Below are 15170 nucleotides of genomic sequence, written 5' to 3' on the forward strand. Positions count from 1 at the left end.
GTTGCGACAGTCAAAGGATTAAGTACTAATCCCTAAGGGTCATACTGAGCTGCATAATAAGGAAGAAAGCCCTATTATACTATAAAACTGTGAGAGAGCAGGAAGGAAAGTTGGATGGTTAAACTCTTTTACGTGCCTAGTTATCTGCATGACAAAGTTCAGTGGGAAAAAGTGTATTTGCTGACCACATGGTTGTGGAGGATTTTTCTACTGAACTGCAAGAAATTATTTTTACGGGTGGCTACAAATCAGGTGATGAAACAGAATTATATTGAAGCAGCAGTTATCTAAAATACAATTCAACATTATTTTTTTTATTAACAAATCGGCTCTTTCCCCCCAAGGCAGGGTGACCCAAAAATGAAGAAACACTTTCATCATCGTTCACTCCATCACTGTCTTGCCAGAGGCATGCCTACACTACAGTTAATAAACTGCAACATATCAACATCCCTCCTTCAGAGTGCAGGCACTGCATTTCCCACCTCAAGGACTAAAGCTGGTTTCCATGAATCCCTTCGTAAATGTTACTCTGTTCACACTCCAACAGCACGTCCAGTCATAAAAACCACTTGTCTGCACTCATTGCTATCTATGCATGCTTGCTGGAAGTCCAAGCCCCTCACACAATACCTCCTTTATCCCCTCCCTCCAACCTTTCCTAGGTTGTCCCCTACCTCACTTTCCTTCCATTACAAATTTATACGCTAAGTCACTATATCATTCCAGCCTCTCTAAATGTCTGAACAACCTCAACAACCCCTCCTCAACCTTCTCGATAATACTCTCTGTAACCCTGCACCTCCTCCTAATTTCCGAACTACAGATTCTCTGCATTATATTCACACTTCACATTGCCCTCAGACATCCCCACTGCCTCCAGCCTTCTTGTTGCAACATTCACCACCCATGCTTCACACCCATATAAGAGCATTGGTATAACTATACTCTCATACAATCCCCTCTTTGCTTCCATGGTTAATGCTCTTTGTCTCCACAGATTCTTCAGTGCACCATTCATCATTTTCCACTCATCAATTCTATGATTCATCTAGTCTTTCAAAGACCCATCTGCTGATAAGTCAATTCACTTCCTCCATACTCCTTCCTTCTAATTTGATATCCAATCTTTCATTACCTAAATATTTTACCAACACCTTAGTTTTTCTTATGTTCACTTTTAACCCTTTCACTGTCAGTCCCGTAATATTATGGCTTGCAAGCCAGTGTCGGTCCCACGATACTACGCCAAAATTCTAGTGGCTTCCAATCTTGTGGGAGAAAGCTGGTAGGCCTACATACGAGACAATGGGTCTGAGTGATCAGTGTGCACAGTATAAAAAAAAATCCAGCAGCACACAGTGCATAAAAAAAAACTGACCGTGTTTTTGGTTTAAAACAGCGTTTTTGCAGTGTATTTTCATATGGTATTTATGGTTGTAGTCTCGTTTTCTTGGTCTCATTTGATAGAATGGCAGATATGTTACAGAAATACAGACACTAAAAGTACCTTGAAATTGAGCACAAAGCAGAAATGCTCGATTTTTGATGATGTTCAAGAGTAAACAAATATGTCAAACATCTAATACACGTCAACTGGTGGGTCTCATATGCTTTCACAAATGTGCTGATATTAATTTATACCATTTTTACAATAATGCAGGAGCCTGCATAACAGTAAACATTCTATTTTTAGTGTGAATAAAAATTAAAAATGGAAAGCAAGCATAATGTAAGAGGGGCCTGGAGACATGACTAATGAACAGAGAAAATGTTATTTTAGTGCTAGGAATGTTTGCATTGTTAATTCTGGACCCTATTTTGAAATTGGCCTTCCTTGAATTGTGTATGAAATTGGCCTTCCTTGAATTGTGTATGAAACTGGCCAAATTACCAATTTTTGATCTCTTTATTGGGTAGTTGAAATCGGTAAATGGGCGGGTTCTTGTACTCAATCGATAAAACAAAAAGAGTTCTCATGAAATAGCTATGAGTTTGATCAACTGAAACAATGGAATTGTCCAAAATTGGGCTCAAAGTGGGTGAAATCACCAATACGTAAATATCGCTGAGACTGCTAACTTTGCAAGAGCATAATTCCACAAGTTTCCCATCAAATTTTGTACCTTTGATTTCATTACCATCGGGAAAATATTCTCTATCATTTCATACAATTTTTTTTTTTTTTAAATTCTTCAACAATGACAGCAAGTTTCTCAGCAGGGGTCTCAACGGTGAAAGGGTTAATTTCTTTCTTTTACATACCCTACCAAACTTGTCCACCAACCTCTGCACTTCTCCTCAGAATCTCCCAAAAGCAGTATCATCCGCAAAAAGCAACTGTGACAACTCCCACTTTGTGTTTGATTCCTTACCTTTAAATCCCACATGTCTTGCCAACACCCAAGCATTCACTTCTCTTATAACCCCATCTATAAATATACTGAACAACCATAGTGACATCACACATCCCTGTCTTAGGCCTACTCTCTCCTACATACTCTAACCTGAGCCTCACTATCCTTGTAAAAACTCTTCACTGCTTTCAGTAACTTACCTCACATTCTATACATATGCAACATCTGCCACACTGCCCCCATATCCACCCTATCAGTCACATTAACATTTTCCAAATCCATAAATGCAACAAAAAACCTCTTTATCCTTATCTAAATACTGTTCACCTATATGTTTCTCTGTAAACACTTGGTTTACATACCCCCTATATCATATCTTGTATGCTTATCTTTTTTTTTTTTTTTTATGTATTACCTATGACCAAACCTTATTCTATGCACAGTTCAAAGGCCCCCTCATACCCTCTCTAACCATTTCTCCCACTTTAGCATTTAGGTCCCCTACCACAATTACTCTCTCACTTGGTTCCAAAGTTTCTAAACACTTGCTTAACATCTCCCAAAACCTCTCTCTCTCAACACTTCTCTCTTTCCCAGGTGCATACACATTTATTATAACATTTTTTGCATCTGACTCTTATTTTAATCCAGATAATCCTTGAATTTATGCATTTATATTCCCTCTTCTTCCATAACCGATCCTCAATTACTGCTACCTGGATTTATTGCTTTTATGCAGCAATACATCAATTAATTTTAGGTGTAAAATAACAAGCGCTTTGCTTATTTTGCAAGCTAACCTGAGAGCAATTTAAAAATTAAAATGAAAAAATGTGTTTGGCTTCTTTGGAGTTGTCATGAATGTATCCTAATTTCTCCCTTATATTCTTAATTCCACACATCACGTTTTTATACCTGGTAGACTAAGCAGTCAACCAGAAAACCTGGATACAGGCTGGGCTTTAAACATAAAAGAACCCTCGAAACCAGTCACAGGTACGCACCAGAGGAACACTATGCACCAACAGATACAGTGGAACCTCGGTTTTCATATGCCCTGGTTTTCGTAGGATTCGACTTTCAACGCCTTTTTTTGTCTAAATTTTGTCCCAGTTTTCGTACATCCGCTCGGTTTTCGTAGAGTTGACAATGGTTCGTACCAAACACGTCCGCTTGCCTGTGCCCACACAAAGCATCCCACACGTTTTGACTCAGTCTGGCTTTGTTTCTCTTTGAGTGAGCATTATCCAGCACGTTTGGATAACATTTCGTAATAATCCATTGTTTTTTGTGCTTGTTTATTGAGTGCGACTGCTAAATAAGCCACCATGGGGCCAAAGAAAGTTCCGAGTGCCAGCCCTTTGATAAACAAGGCAAGAAACATGATAGAATTCAAGAAAGAACTCGTAGCAAAGTACGAAAGTGGCGTATTCATGGCCGATCTCGCCAGGATGTAAGGGAAGTCCGTATCAACAATCAGTTCCAAGAAAGATGACGTTGCGAAAGGGGTAAATGTGCTAATGAAACAGAGATCGCAAACAGTCGAAGATGTTGAGTTGTTGTTGTTGGTGTGGATCAATGAAAAACAGTTAGCAGGAGACAGTGTTTCAGAGGCGATAATTTGTGAAAAGGCAAGGCAGTTGCATGCGGATCTCACGAAGAAAATGCCTGGAACGAGTGCTGCTGTTAGTGAATTTAAGGCCAGCAGAGGCTGGTTCGACAAATTCAAGAAGCGAATTGGTATACACAGTGTTGTAAGGCAGGGCGAGGCTGCAAGTTTGGACAAACATGGGGCCGAAGAATTCGTTGATGAATTCAAGAAGTACGTAGAGGCTGAAGGATTCCTCCCCGAGCAAGTCTTCAACTGTGACAAAACAGACCTCTTTTGGAAGAAAATGCCAAAGCGGACCTACATCACACAGGAGGAAAAGGCACTGCCAGGATACAAGCCTATGAAGGATAGGCTAACTCTTCTGTTCTGTGGTAATGCTAATGGGGATTTCAAAGTGAAGCCTTTACTGATGTATCACTGAAAATCCCCCAGTGTTCAAGAAAAACAATGTCATCAAGAGTAAAATGTGTGTGATGTAGAAGGCTAACAATAAGGAATGGGTCATGAGGTGAATTTTCATTAAGGAGGTCAATGAAGTGTTTGGCCTGAGCGCAAAGAAATACCTCCTGGAAAAGCATTTGCCACTCAAGTGCCTCCTGGTAATGGACAATGCTCCTGCTCATCCTCCAGGCTTGGAAGACCAATTGTTGGAGGAGTTTAGTTTCATCACAGTGAAGTTCTTGCCCCCTAATACCACTCCTCTCATCCAGCCCATGGACCAGATGATCATTTCAAACTTCAAAAAACTCCATTTCAATATCCTCAATTGCGTAAGCTTTATAGATAAGGCTTGGCAGGGAGTGGCTTCCAGGACGATGAATTTTGCTTGGAGAAACTGTGGCCGGAATGTGTCCTCGAGAAGGATTTTGAAGTGTCTGGGGCCGACCCTGACGACCCTATGCATACTGTGGAATCTTGTGTCTTTGGCGAAGTCCATGGGGTTGGATGTGAGTGGCCAGGATGTGGAAGAGTTGGTGGATGACCAAAGAGAAGAGCTAACTACTGAAGAGCTGCAAGACCTTCAACTGGAACAGCAATAGACCACAGCTGAGGAAATTGCTTCAGAGGAGGAAGAGAGAGGGGAGAATGTGCCCTCTTCAGTGATTAAGGATGTGTGCAAAATGGAATGAGTTGCAAAGTTTAGTGGAGAAATATCACCCTAACAAAACTGTTGCAAGCCATGTCTGCAACATACTCAATAACAATGCCTTGTCCCATTTTAGGCAAATCTTAGAGACGCCAGAAAGACCTCTCTGGACAGATTTATTGTGCGACAGTAGTACAGTGACTCTCAAGCTGGTCCTAGTGCCAATAAAAGACAAAGGGAAGTAACTCCAGATAGGGTCTTGATACCTTAAGTCCTTATGGAGGGGGATTACCCTTCCGAACAATAACCTCTCCTCCTCCCTCTCCCCTCCTCGCCGTCTTCCATATGCCAACAAGTGTCTTCAATAAAGGTAAAGTTTGGACCTTAAACGGTCCAAACAGATCGACGTTCAAATTCATAGTGCTACAAAAGTAGATCTACTTTTTTTACATATTTTCAAATATAACAAAAAAAAATGTAGATAAAAGTTTTTTTACACGTTTTCACATGTAAAACAAAAAAAAAAAAGATCTAAATTTTTTTACATACTTTCAGATGTTGGAAAAACGTATATATACGTTTGGACCATTTAAGGGTTAAATGTTCATTTATCCATTTCATTAGTCATTTATATTTATTTCTCATTGTTTTCTGTATGTAAAACTACAGTTATTCTCTATAAAATGTATTTGTTAATATTTCTGGGTGTCTGGAATGGATTAATTAGATTTACGTTATTTCTTACAGGAAATATTGCTTCATTTTTCATACAATTCAGTTTTCATCAGACTTTCTGGAACGAATTAATCACGAAAACTGAGGTTCCACTGTAATGAGTTTAGAGTAAATCACAGAAAAGTCATTAAGTATCTCAACAAACCTCCACCCTGAAGAAGAGGTCCCTAAAGTAATCACGGCAGGACGGAAGCTCAAGGTTGGGATCATCCAGGAGGTCGTCACGCTGGAACACAATGATGTCTCCATCCATCAGCTCATCGAGCACCTAAACAGCAAGAAACACAATTATTCAAAGATGATTAATTAAATTTGTTGGAGGAAAAGATTGAAACAGACTGTTTTCTGAATGACAATCATATGTACGAGCTGTAATGCAACCACATATAGGTGAGCACACATGCCTGCTGGATGCTCTTAAACCCTCATTACACCCTACTTCTAGTCCTCACCTTATACATCTCCTTATCCACCCTAAGTTTATACTCTCACTTGGCCAAATTATCTCCCAGCATTACTTCTCAATGACCAAACCAGCTCAACCCCTTTTTCTTGAATTATACTTTTCAAACCCTTATACAGTCTTTTAATTTGTTCACTTCATATTCTCTGCACAATACTCACACCACACATTAATCTCAGACATGTCTCCATTGTCTTTAGCCTCTTCCTTGCTGCAATATTCAAAATCATTCCTCACACTTATATGCTAATGTTGAGATCACTATACTCTGGTATATTCCCAATTTGGCACACAATAATGACTTCTTTCTTTCCACAGACTTCTCAATACTGCACAAATAACCCGCACATAGGAGAATGGAACATCATCACAAGTTTCAATCTGTGTGAGACTGAAATGTCATCATAAGTTTCAATCTATGTGTGGATTATTCGTGTACTGTTCCAGTCACAGTATTGTGCCTTTTAATTCTTCCTCAATACTATTGCAATTGCTTTTTCTCTGACATTTTCTACTATCTCACATCCTTCTTAAACCCAACTCTTGATATATCTATTGCCTTTTTTTCACTTCTTTCTGCATCTCCTCCTCCAAACTCCTGAAACAATAAAGTTTGGAAGGAAAGGTTGATTTCCTTTTCTTTAATTTGTTTGTACATATATTGCACTGATTCTAAGTACTATAAAAAATAATTTGACTTGACTGTCACAACATGTTAAGAACTTTTTCTTAATAAAAAAAAAATATGAATTTTCTTACCACTATATACACTACTGCAGGAGAAACAAGTACAATGCAATGATAATCTTTCCTCATTTACTTATTTTAATGCAAAATTTAAGGATCTTATTTACAAAAAAATTTTTTTATCCAGTCATCTCCACCAAGAAAGGGTGATCCAAAAAATAAAGGAAACACTTTCACCAGTGTTTCCCATTATTCAAGTTTTTTTTTTTTTAACACACTGGCCATCTCCCACTGAGGCAGGGTGACCCACAAAGAAAGAAAAAACTTTCATCATCACAACATTTTCAGCATCACTCATATGTAATCACCATCCTTGCAGAGGCACTCAGATACGACAGTTTAAAAGTCCCTCCAAACTGCCAATATCCAGAACACCGCCTTTAAAACTCAGGCATTGTACTTCCCATTTCCAGGACTCAAGTCCGACTAATCGATTTCCCTGAATTCCTCCACAAAATATTAACCTGCTCACACTCCAACAGCTTGTCAGGTCACAAAAACCATTTGTCTCCATTCGCTCTTAACACGCTCACGCACGTTCGCTGGAAGTCCAAGCCCCTCACCCACAAAATCTCCTTTACCCCCTCCCTCCAACCTTTTCGGGGACGACCCCAACCTTGCCTTCCTTCCCCAACAGATTTATATGCTCTCCAAGTCATTCTACTTTGTTCCGTTCTCTCTAAATGACCAAACCACCTCAACACCCCCTCTTTCACCCAAACTCGTCCACTAACATTTGACTTTTGTTGAGACCACCCCAAAAACACAGTACCATCAGCAAAAAGTAACTGTGTCAACTCCCATTTTGTATTTGATTCCCCCACAATTTAATCCTGTCTCTCTCTCCAACACCCTCAAATTAACTTCTTTTACAACCCCATCTATAAATATGTTAAACAATCATGGTGATATTACACATCCCTGTCTAAACCTATTTTTACTGAGAAGTAATCTCCTTCTCTCCTACACACCCTAACCTGAGCCACATTATCCTCATAAAAACTCTTTACAGTATTTATTAACTTACTACCTATTCCATACACTTCCAACATCTGCCACACTGCTCCCCTATCCACTATCATGTGCCTTTTCTAAATCCATAAATGCAATGAAAACTTCCCTACCTTTATCCAAATACTGTTCACATATATGCTTCAATGTAAACACTTGATCTACACATCCACTTCCCACTCTTAAGCCTCCTTGCTCATCTGCAATCCTACTCTCTGTCTTACCTCTAATTCTTTCAATAATAACCCTACCATACACTTTACTTGATATATTCAATAAACCTATTCCCCTATAATTTTTACAATCTCTTTTGTCCCCCTTCCCTTTATATAAAGGAATTATACACACTCTCTGCCAATCTCTAGGTACCTTCCCCTCTTTCATACTTTCTTTTTTTTTAACACGTCAACTGTTTCCTACCGAGGCAGGGTGACCCAAAAAGAAAAAAAACTTTCATCATTCAACACTCACCATCCCTCAGACATAATCACTGTCTTTGCAGAAGCGCTCAGATACGACAGTTCAGATGTCCCTCTAAACTGCCAATATCCTAAATCCCTCCTAAAAAGTGCAGGCACTGTACTTCCCGTTTCCAGCACTCAAGTCCAGCTAACTGGTTCCCCCGAATCCCTTCACAAAATATTACCCTCTACCAACCACTCCAACACTATATCTCTCCCTGCTTTTAACAATTCTGTCATGATCCCATCAGTTCCAGCAGCTTTACCCTATTTTGTTCTACGTAATGCCTCATGCACCTCCCCCACACTCACACCTTGCTCTTCTTCACTCCTAAAAGATGTTATACCTCCCTGGCCAGTGCATGAAATTACTGCCTCCCTTTCTTCATCGACATTTAAAAGTTCCTCAACATATCCCCGCCATCTTCCCAATACTTCCAGCTCCCCAAATACTAACTCCCTACTCTGTTTTTAACTGACAAATCCATTCATTCCCCAGGCTTTCTTAACTTGTTTATTTCACTCCAAATTTTTTTCTTATTCTCAGTAAAATTTCTTGACAGTGCCTCTTCCACTCTATCATTTGCTCTCCTTTTGCACTCTCACCACTCTCTTCACCTTTCTTTTACTCTCCATATACTCTGCCCTTCTTATATCACTTCTGCTTTGTAAAACCCTCTCATAAGCTACCTTTTTCTCTTATTGCACCCTTTACCTCATCATTCCACCAACCACTTCTCTTTCATCCTGCACCCACCCTCCTATAGCCATAAACTTCTGCTCCACATTCTAATACTGCATTTTTTAAATTATCCCATCCTTCTTCAACCCCACCCCCCACTACCCATACTTGCACTAGCCCACCATTCTGCCAATAGCTGCTTATATCTCATCTAACTTCCTCCTCCCTTAGTTTATAAACTTTCACCTCTCTCTTACTTACTGTTGCTATTTTCATTTTGTCCCATCTACCTCTTACTCTAACTGTAGCTACAACTAAATACTAATGAAATGATATATCTGTACCCCTCTATAAACATGTACATCCTGAAGCCTACCCATCAACCTTTTATCCACCAATACATAATCAAACAAACTACTTTCATTACATGCTATATCATATCTTGTATACTTATTTATCCTCTTTTTCATAGAATATTTATTACCTATTACCAAACCTCTTTCTACACAGTTCAAGTAAAGGCTCCCCATTTTCATTTACACCTTGCACCCCAAATTTACCTACTACTCCCTCTACAACATTTTTACCCACTCTAGCATTGAGATTCCCAAATACAAGTACTCTCTCACTTGGTTCAAAACTCCCCATGCACTCACTCAACATTTCCCAAAATCTTTCTCTCTCTCTCTTCTCTACACTTCTGTCTTCTCCAGGTGCATAAATTCTTACTGTAACCTACATTTCACATCCAACCCTCATCAAAAGTGTGTAGATATCACATCAAATGACTCTTAGAACTGTGACATCCCCACACCTGTCTGTAAAACCAGTCAACAAAAAAATATACACCTTATAAAAATTGAATTTTTACTAATAAAGATCCTTACCTTTTCTAATGGTCGGTCAAGATCGGCCAGCCGCTCTACCAGATTAGGCTTGATCTCTTCAAAGAGTGCTAATTCTGTGCCTTGAGGCAGTCCTGCACGCTCATTCAACAGAGGTACCAACTCTTCTGCACAAATTATAGCAAAAAAGTATCAACAAAAGATGTTGGTCATGTAAAACTACAGGCAATTTACATAGTTATTTCTAACATCCTATTTACATTAAGAACCTTCCCTAATGTAGGAACCTCACATATAGTAACCCCTTGCAAAATTCACTTAATTTTGCTTTGTGACAAATGATAAAAGGCACTACTTGACAGAAAAGAATAAGAGCCATCATAGCCAAAATCTGGGCAAATGAATGAATCTATTCCTTATATATGTAGGGCCCCACTTTATGGCGTCTCGCCTTACGGCATTCCACTAATACAGCGATGTCAAATTATGACCAAAATTTGCTATACGGCAAGCGGTCTTTCAAATACTGCTCACCCCACTCGGTTTGTTTACATTCTCCGTGGCCACATCTATTATGTCCGGAAACTTTCAAGTGTTTTACAGTTATTGCATATTTATATGTACTCTGATAATAATACTTATGTGTACCTGTACCTAAATATACTTACACACTGTGCTGGTGTGCAGGTACACATTAAAATCGCTAAGTCTCTCTCCGCTCATGACGTCAATAGTAAGTAATAATTATCACTCTTGGGCACATAAAATGTCTTATTTTACATTAATATAGACATTTTTATTAATCCATCTATGATATTTTCCTCAAAATTGTATGAGAAACACATTACATAGCATATACAGTATACATACACTCACAGAATAAAAATTGACATAAATATGAGATTTGTTTACAGAGCGGCTGTGTAGGTAGTGTCGGAAGAATTACGTTTTCTCTAGTCAAACACTGGGGGATAACTGTAGAAAAATATTCCTTTCGTATGCCTTCACTCTATATATAGCAATTCACGACCCTTGTGGGTTTAGCGCTTTTTATGATGATAATAATATCATCATCTTCATTCACTCTAAAAATGGTGTGTTGCATGAGAATGGGAGTGTTGCTGTTTGTTTATTCTGTACTAATTTGTACAACTTGTACACAGTTTACGAGTATTTGTATTGTGAGGTAAAAGTTTTACAAACTCTTACAAACGTACGTGAATGAACTAAAAGCAGACATATTAATACACATTTATTTCGCCTGACCAAGTGATCGCCCATTACCTGTTCAGTTTGTGTTCTTACATTGTCTGAATTCTGTATCTCATTCTCTCTCTCGTTTACTCTTTCGTTAACTAGTTGGCTCTCACTGACGATGGCGTCTAAGTTTAGCTGTGATAAAAAGAGGAGTCGTAACCCTCTTGCTTAAAGTGCCAAGTTAAGAGGATGATGGTGGGCCATTCTGATTTTATTCAATAAACACCCTGCCACTTACCTCTCACACATAAATATTTTAAGGTACGTAATAAGTGTACTCTGTGTGTACCTTATCTTTTATTGTGTTTTTAATGCCTATTTCTATTGCTAACTTAATATAAGTTAGTGTAAACTTACTGTCTGGCATTTACTGCATAATTTATATGTTTTTTTTTTTCAACAAGTCGGCCGTCTCCCACCGAGGCAGGGTGACCCAAAAAAAGAAAGAAAATCCCCAAAAAGAAAATACTTTCATCATCCTTCAACACTTTCACCACACTCACACATTATCACTGCTTTTGCAGAGGTGCTCAGAATACAACAGTTCAGAAGCATATACATAAAAAGATACACAACATATCCCTCCAAACTGCCAATATCCCAAACCCCTCCTTTAAAGTGCAGGCATTGTACTTCCCATTTCCAGGACTCAAGTCTGACTATATGAAAATAACCGGTTTCCCTGAATCCCTTCACTAAATATTACCCTGCTCACACTCCAACAGATCGTCAGGCCCCAAGTATCATTCGCCTCCATTCACTCCTATCTAACACGCTCATGCACGCTTGCTGGAAGTCCAAGCCCCTAGCCCACAAAACCTCCTTTACCCCCTCTTTCCAACCCTTTCGAGGACGACCCCTACCCCTCCTTCCTTCCCCTATAGATTTATATGCTTTCCATGTCATTCTATTTTGATCCATTCTCTCTAAATGACCAAACCACCTCAACAACCCCTCTTCTGCCCTCTGACTAATGCTTTTATTAACTCCACACCTTCTCCTAATTTCCACACTCCGAATTTTCTGCATAATATTTACACCACACATTGCCCTTAGACAGGACATCTCCACTGCCTCCAACCGTCTCCTCGCTGCTGCATTTACCACCCAAGCTTCACATCCATATAAGAGTGTTGGTACTACTATACTTTCATACATTCCCTTCTTTGCCTCCATAGATAACGTTTTTTGACTCCACATATACCTCAACGCACCACTCACCTTTTTTCCCTCATCAATTCTATGATTAACCTCATCCTTCATAAATCCATCCGCCGACACGTCAACTCCCAAGTATCTGAAAACATTCACTTCTTCCATACTCCTCCTCCCCAATTTGATATCCAATTTTTCTTTATCTAAATCATTTGATACCCTCATCACCTTACTCTTTTCTATGTTCACTTTCAACTTTCTACCTTTACACACATTCTCAAACTCATCCACTAACCTTTGCAATATTTCTTTAGAATCTCCCATAAGCACAGTATCATCAGCAAAAAGTAACTGTCAATTCCCATTTTGAATTTGATTCCCCATAATTTAATCCCACCCCTCTCCCGAACACCCTAGCATTTACTTCTTTTACAACCCCATCTATAAATATATTAAACAACCATGGTGACATTACACATCCCTGTCTAAGACCTACTTTTACCGGGAAGTATTCTCCCTCTCTTCTACACACCCTAACCTGAGCCTCACTATCCTCATAAAAACTCTTTACAGCATTTAGTAACTTACCACCTATTCCATATACTTGCAATATCTGCCACATTGCTCCTCTATCCACTCTATCATATGCCTTTTCTAAATCCATAAATGCAATAAAAACTTCCCTACCTTTATCTAAATACTGTTCACATATATGCTTCAATGTAAACACTTGATCTACACATCCCCTACCCACTCTGAAGCCTCCCTGCTCATCCGCAATCCTACATTCTGTCTTACCTCTAATTCTTTCAATTATAACCCTACCGTATACTTTTCCTGGTATACTCAGTAAACTTATTCCTCTATAATTTTTACAATCTCTTTTGTCCCCTTTTCCTTTATATAAAGGGACTATACATGCTCTCCGCCAATCCCTAGGTACCTTCCCCTCTTTCATACATTTATTAAACAAAAGTACCAACCACTCCAACACTATATCCCCCCCTGCTTTTAACATTTCTGTCATGATCCCATCAGTTCCAGCTGCTTTATCCCCTTTCATTCTACGTAATGCCTCACGTACCTCCACCACACTTACATTCTGCTCTTCTTCACTCCTAAAAGATGGTATACCTCCCTGGCCAGTGCATGAAATTACCGCCTCCCTTTCTTCCTTAACATTTAAAAGTTCCTCAAAATATTCTCGCCAACTACCTAATACCTCCCTCTCCCCATCTACTACTCCCCTACTCTGTTTTTAACTGACAAATCCATACTGATGATAATACTCTGATAATAATACTTGTGGATCTGTGTGGTAGCCGGGCAGTGGGATAACATTACGTTTTCTCTGGTCAGGCACCAGAAAAAATGTGTACGAATCTGCGTTTGGCCCAGCCACTCCCCCACTCCGCTTTTGTTTACAATTTTTGGCATGAATTATTCATTACTTCTCCCTTCGTTTATGATGGCATCTAAAGGTAGTTGTTAGAAATGATTAAATTCAGTGAACAAGGTGTTGTGTTGTTGTTGTTTGTCCGTCGATTCAACGAGGACGAGTACCTACACTGACTTCCTACAAATAAATACTACTCACCTTTCTTCCTACATTAAGACTACACATATTTTAAGGTAAATAGTGGACCAATTACTGTTTGGAAGGGAAATCCCCCTCCATAAGGACTTCAGGTATCAAAGCCCTCTCTGGAGTTACTTCTCTGCCTGCCTGCTACACTCCCTGCCTGCCTGCTACACTCCCTGCCTACCTGCTACACTCCCTGCCTGCCTGCTACACTCCCTGCCTACCTGCTACACTCCCTGCCTGCCTGCCTGCTACACTCCCTGCCTGCCTGCTACACTCCCTGCCTGCCTTCCACACTCCCTGTTTCCCTGCTACACTCCCTGCATGCCTGCTACACTTCTTGCATGCCTGCTACACTTTCTGCATGCCTGCTACACTCCCTGTATACCTGCTACACACCCTGCCTGCCTTCCACACTCCCTGTTTCCCTGCCTGCCTGCTACACTCCCTGCCCATGGTGGCTTATTTCACAGTCGCACTTAATAAACAAGCCACATCAGCTTCCTTGATTTCTTCTTTCTTTGCCAGGATAAAAGTGATTGTTGATTTTTGTCATATATCCCATGGTGATTTATTTCACAGTCGCACTTAATAAAAAACCAACAAAAAAATGGATTTTAAGGAAATGTTTGAATGAATGCATGAAGTATATGCTCACTCGCCGACAGACAAAGGAAGACTGACTCGCCTATGTGCGGCATCCTGCTGGGAGGTAGGCTGACATGCGTCTAATATGGCCAATAAATGAAGCAACGGCCAAAATATAGAACAAAATTTCTGCCAAAAACAAGTCTAAATACAAAATGGCCAATAAATGCAGCAGGTGAAAAACGAGGTTCCACTGTACTTGTGTGGCCTACTCACTCATACCTTTTAGTTTTTCTTATTAGGTCCACAGAACAAAAACCCTGTGCAATTTTAAGGTCAAGTTACTTACGGACATTAAAGGAGATGTGCATGTAGTGGTGTCCACAGTAGTGTAACCGCTTATGGCGTGGGTCATAATACTTGAAGAAAAGTAGAACATCTGAATCCTTGTCGAATGCCGTCAGGGCCTTTAACCCTGAATCTGGAGACACTGTCTCAATGAACACTGTCCAAGGATTAGCATTATCACTAATCTGAGAAAAGAAAAATTTAACAATGTAAGTAATCCACTGGTTGTTCTCTATTAGT

General features: G+C 39.6%; 1 protein-coding gene across 1 annotated transcript in view; it reads right to left on the reverse strand.

Moving 5' to 3' along the window:
- Positions 1–15170, reverse strand: part of Usp7 (Ubiquitin-specific protease 7) — an 82927-nt gene that overhangs the window by 21590 nt on the left and 46167 nt on the right. Inside the window, exons 14-16 of the mRNA XM_053794019.2 lie at positions 14932–15115; positions 10043–10167; positions 5937–6059 (exon numbers count right to left, since the gene is read on the reverse strand). Of these exons, the coding sequence (XP_053649994.1) occupies positions 5937–6059; positions 10043–10167; positions 14932–15115 (432 nt within the window). The remainder of the gene's footprint in view (positions 1–5936; positions 6060–10042; positions 10168–14931; positions 15116–15170) is intronic.

The sequence above is a fragment of the Cherax quadricarinatus genome, chromosome 56 (assembly GCF_038502225.1).
Source record: "Cherax quadricarinatus isolate ZL_2023a chromosome 56, ASM3850222v1, whole genome shotgun sequence".
Classification (NCBI taxonomy): domain Eukaryota; kingdom Metazoa; phylum Arthropoda; class Malacostraca; order Decapoda; family Parastacidae; genus Cherax; species Cherax quadricarinatus.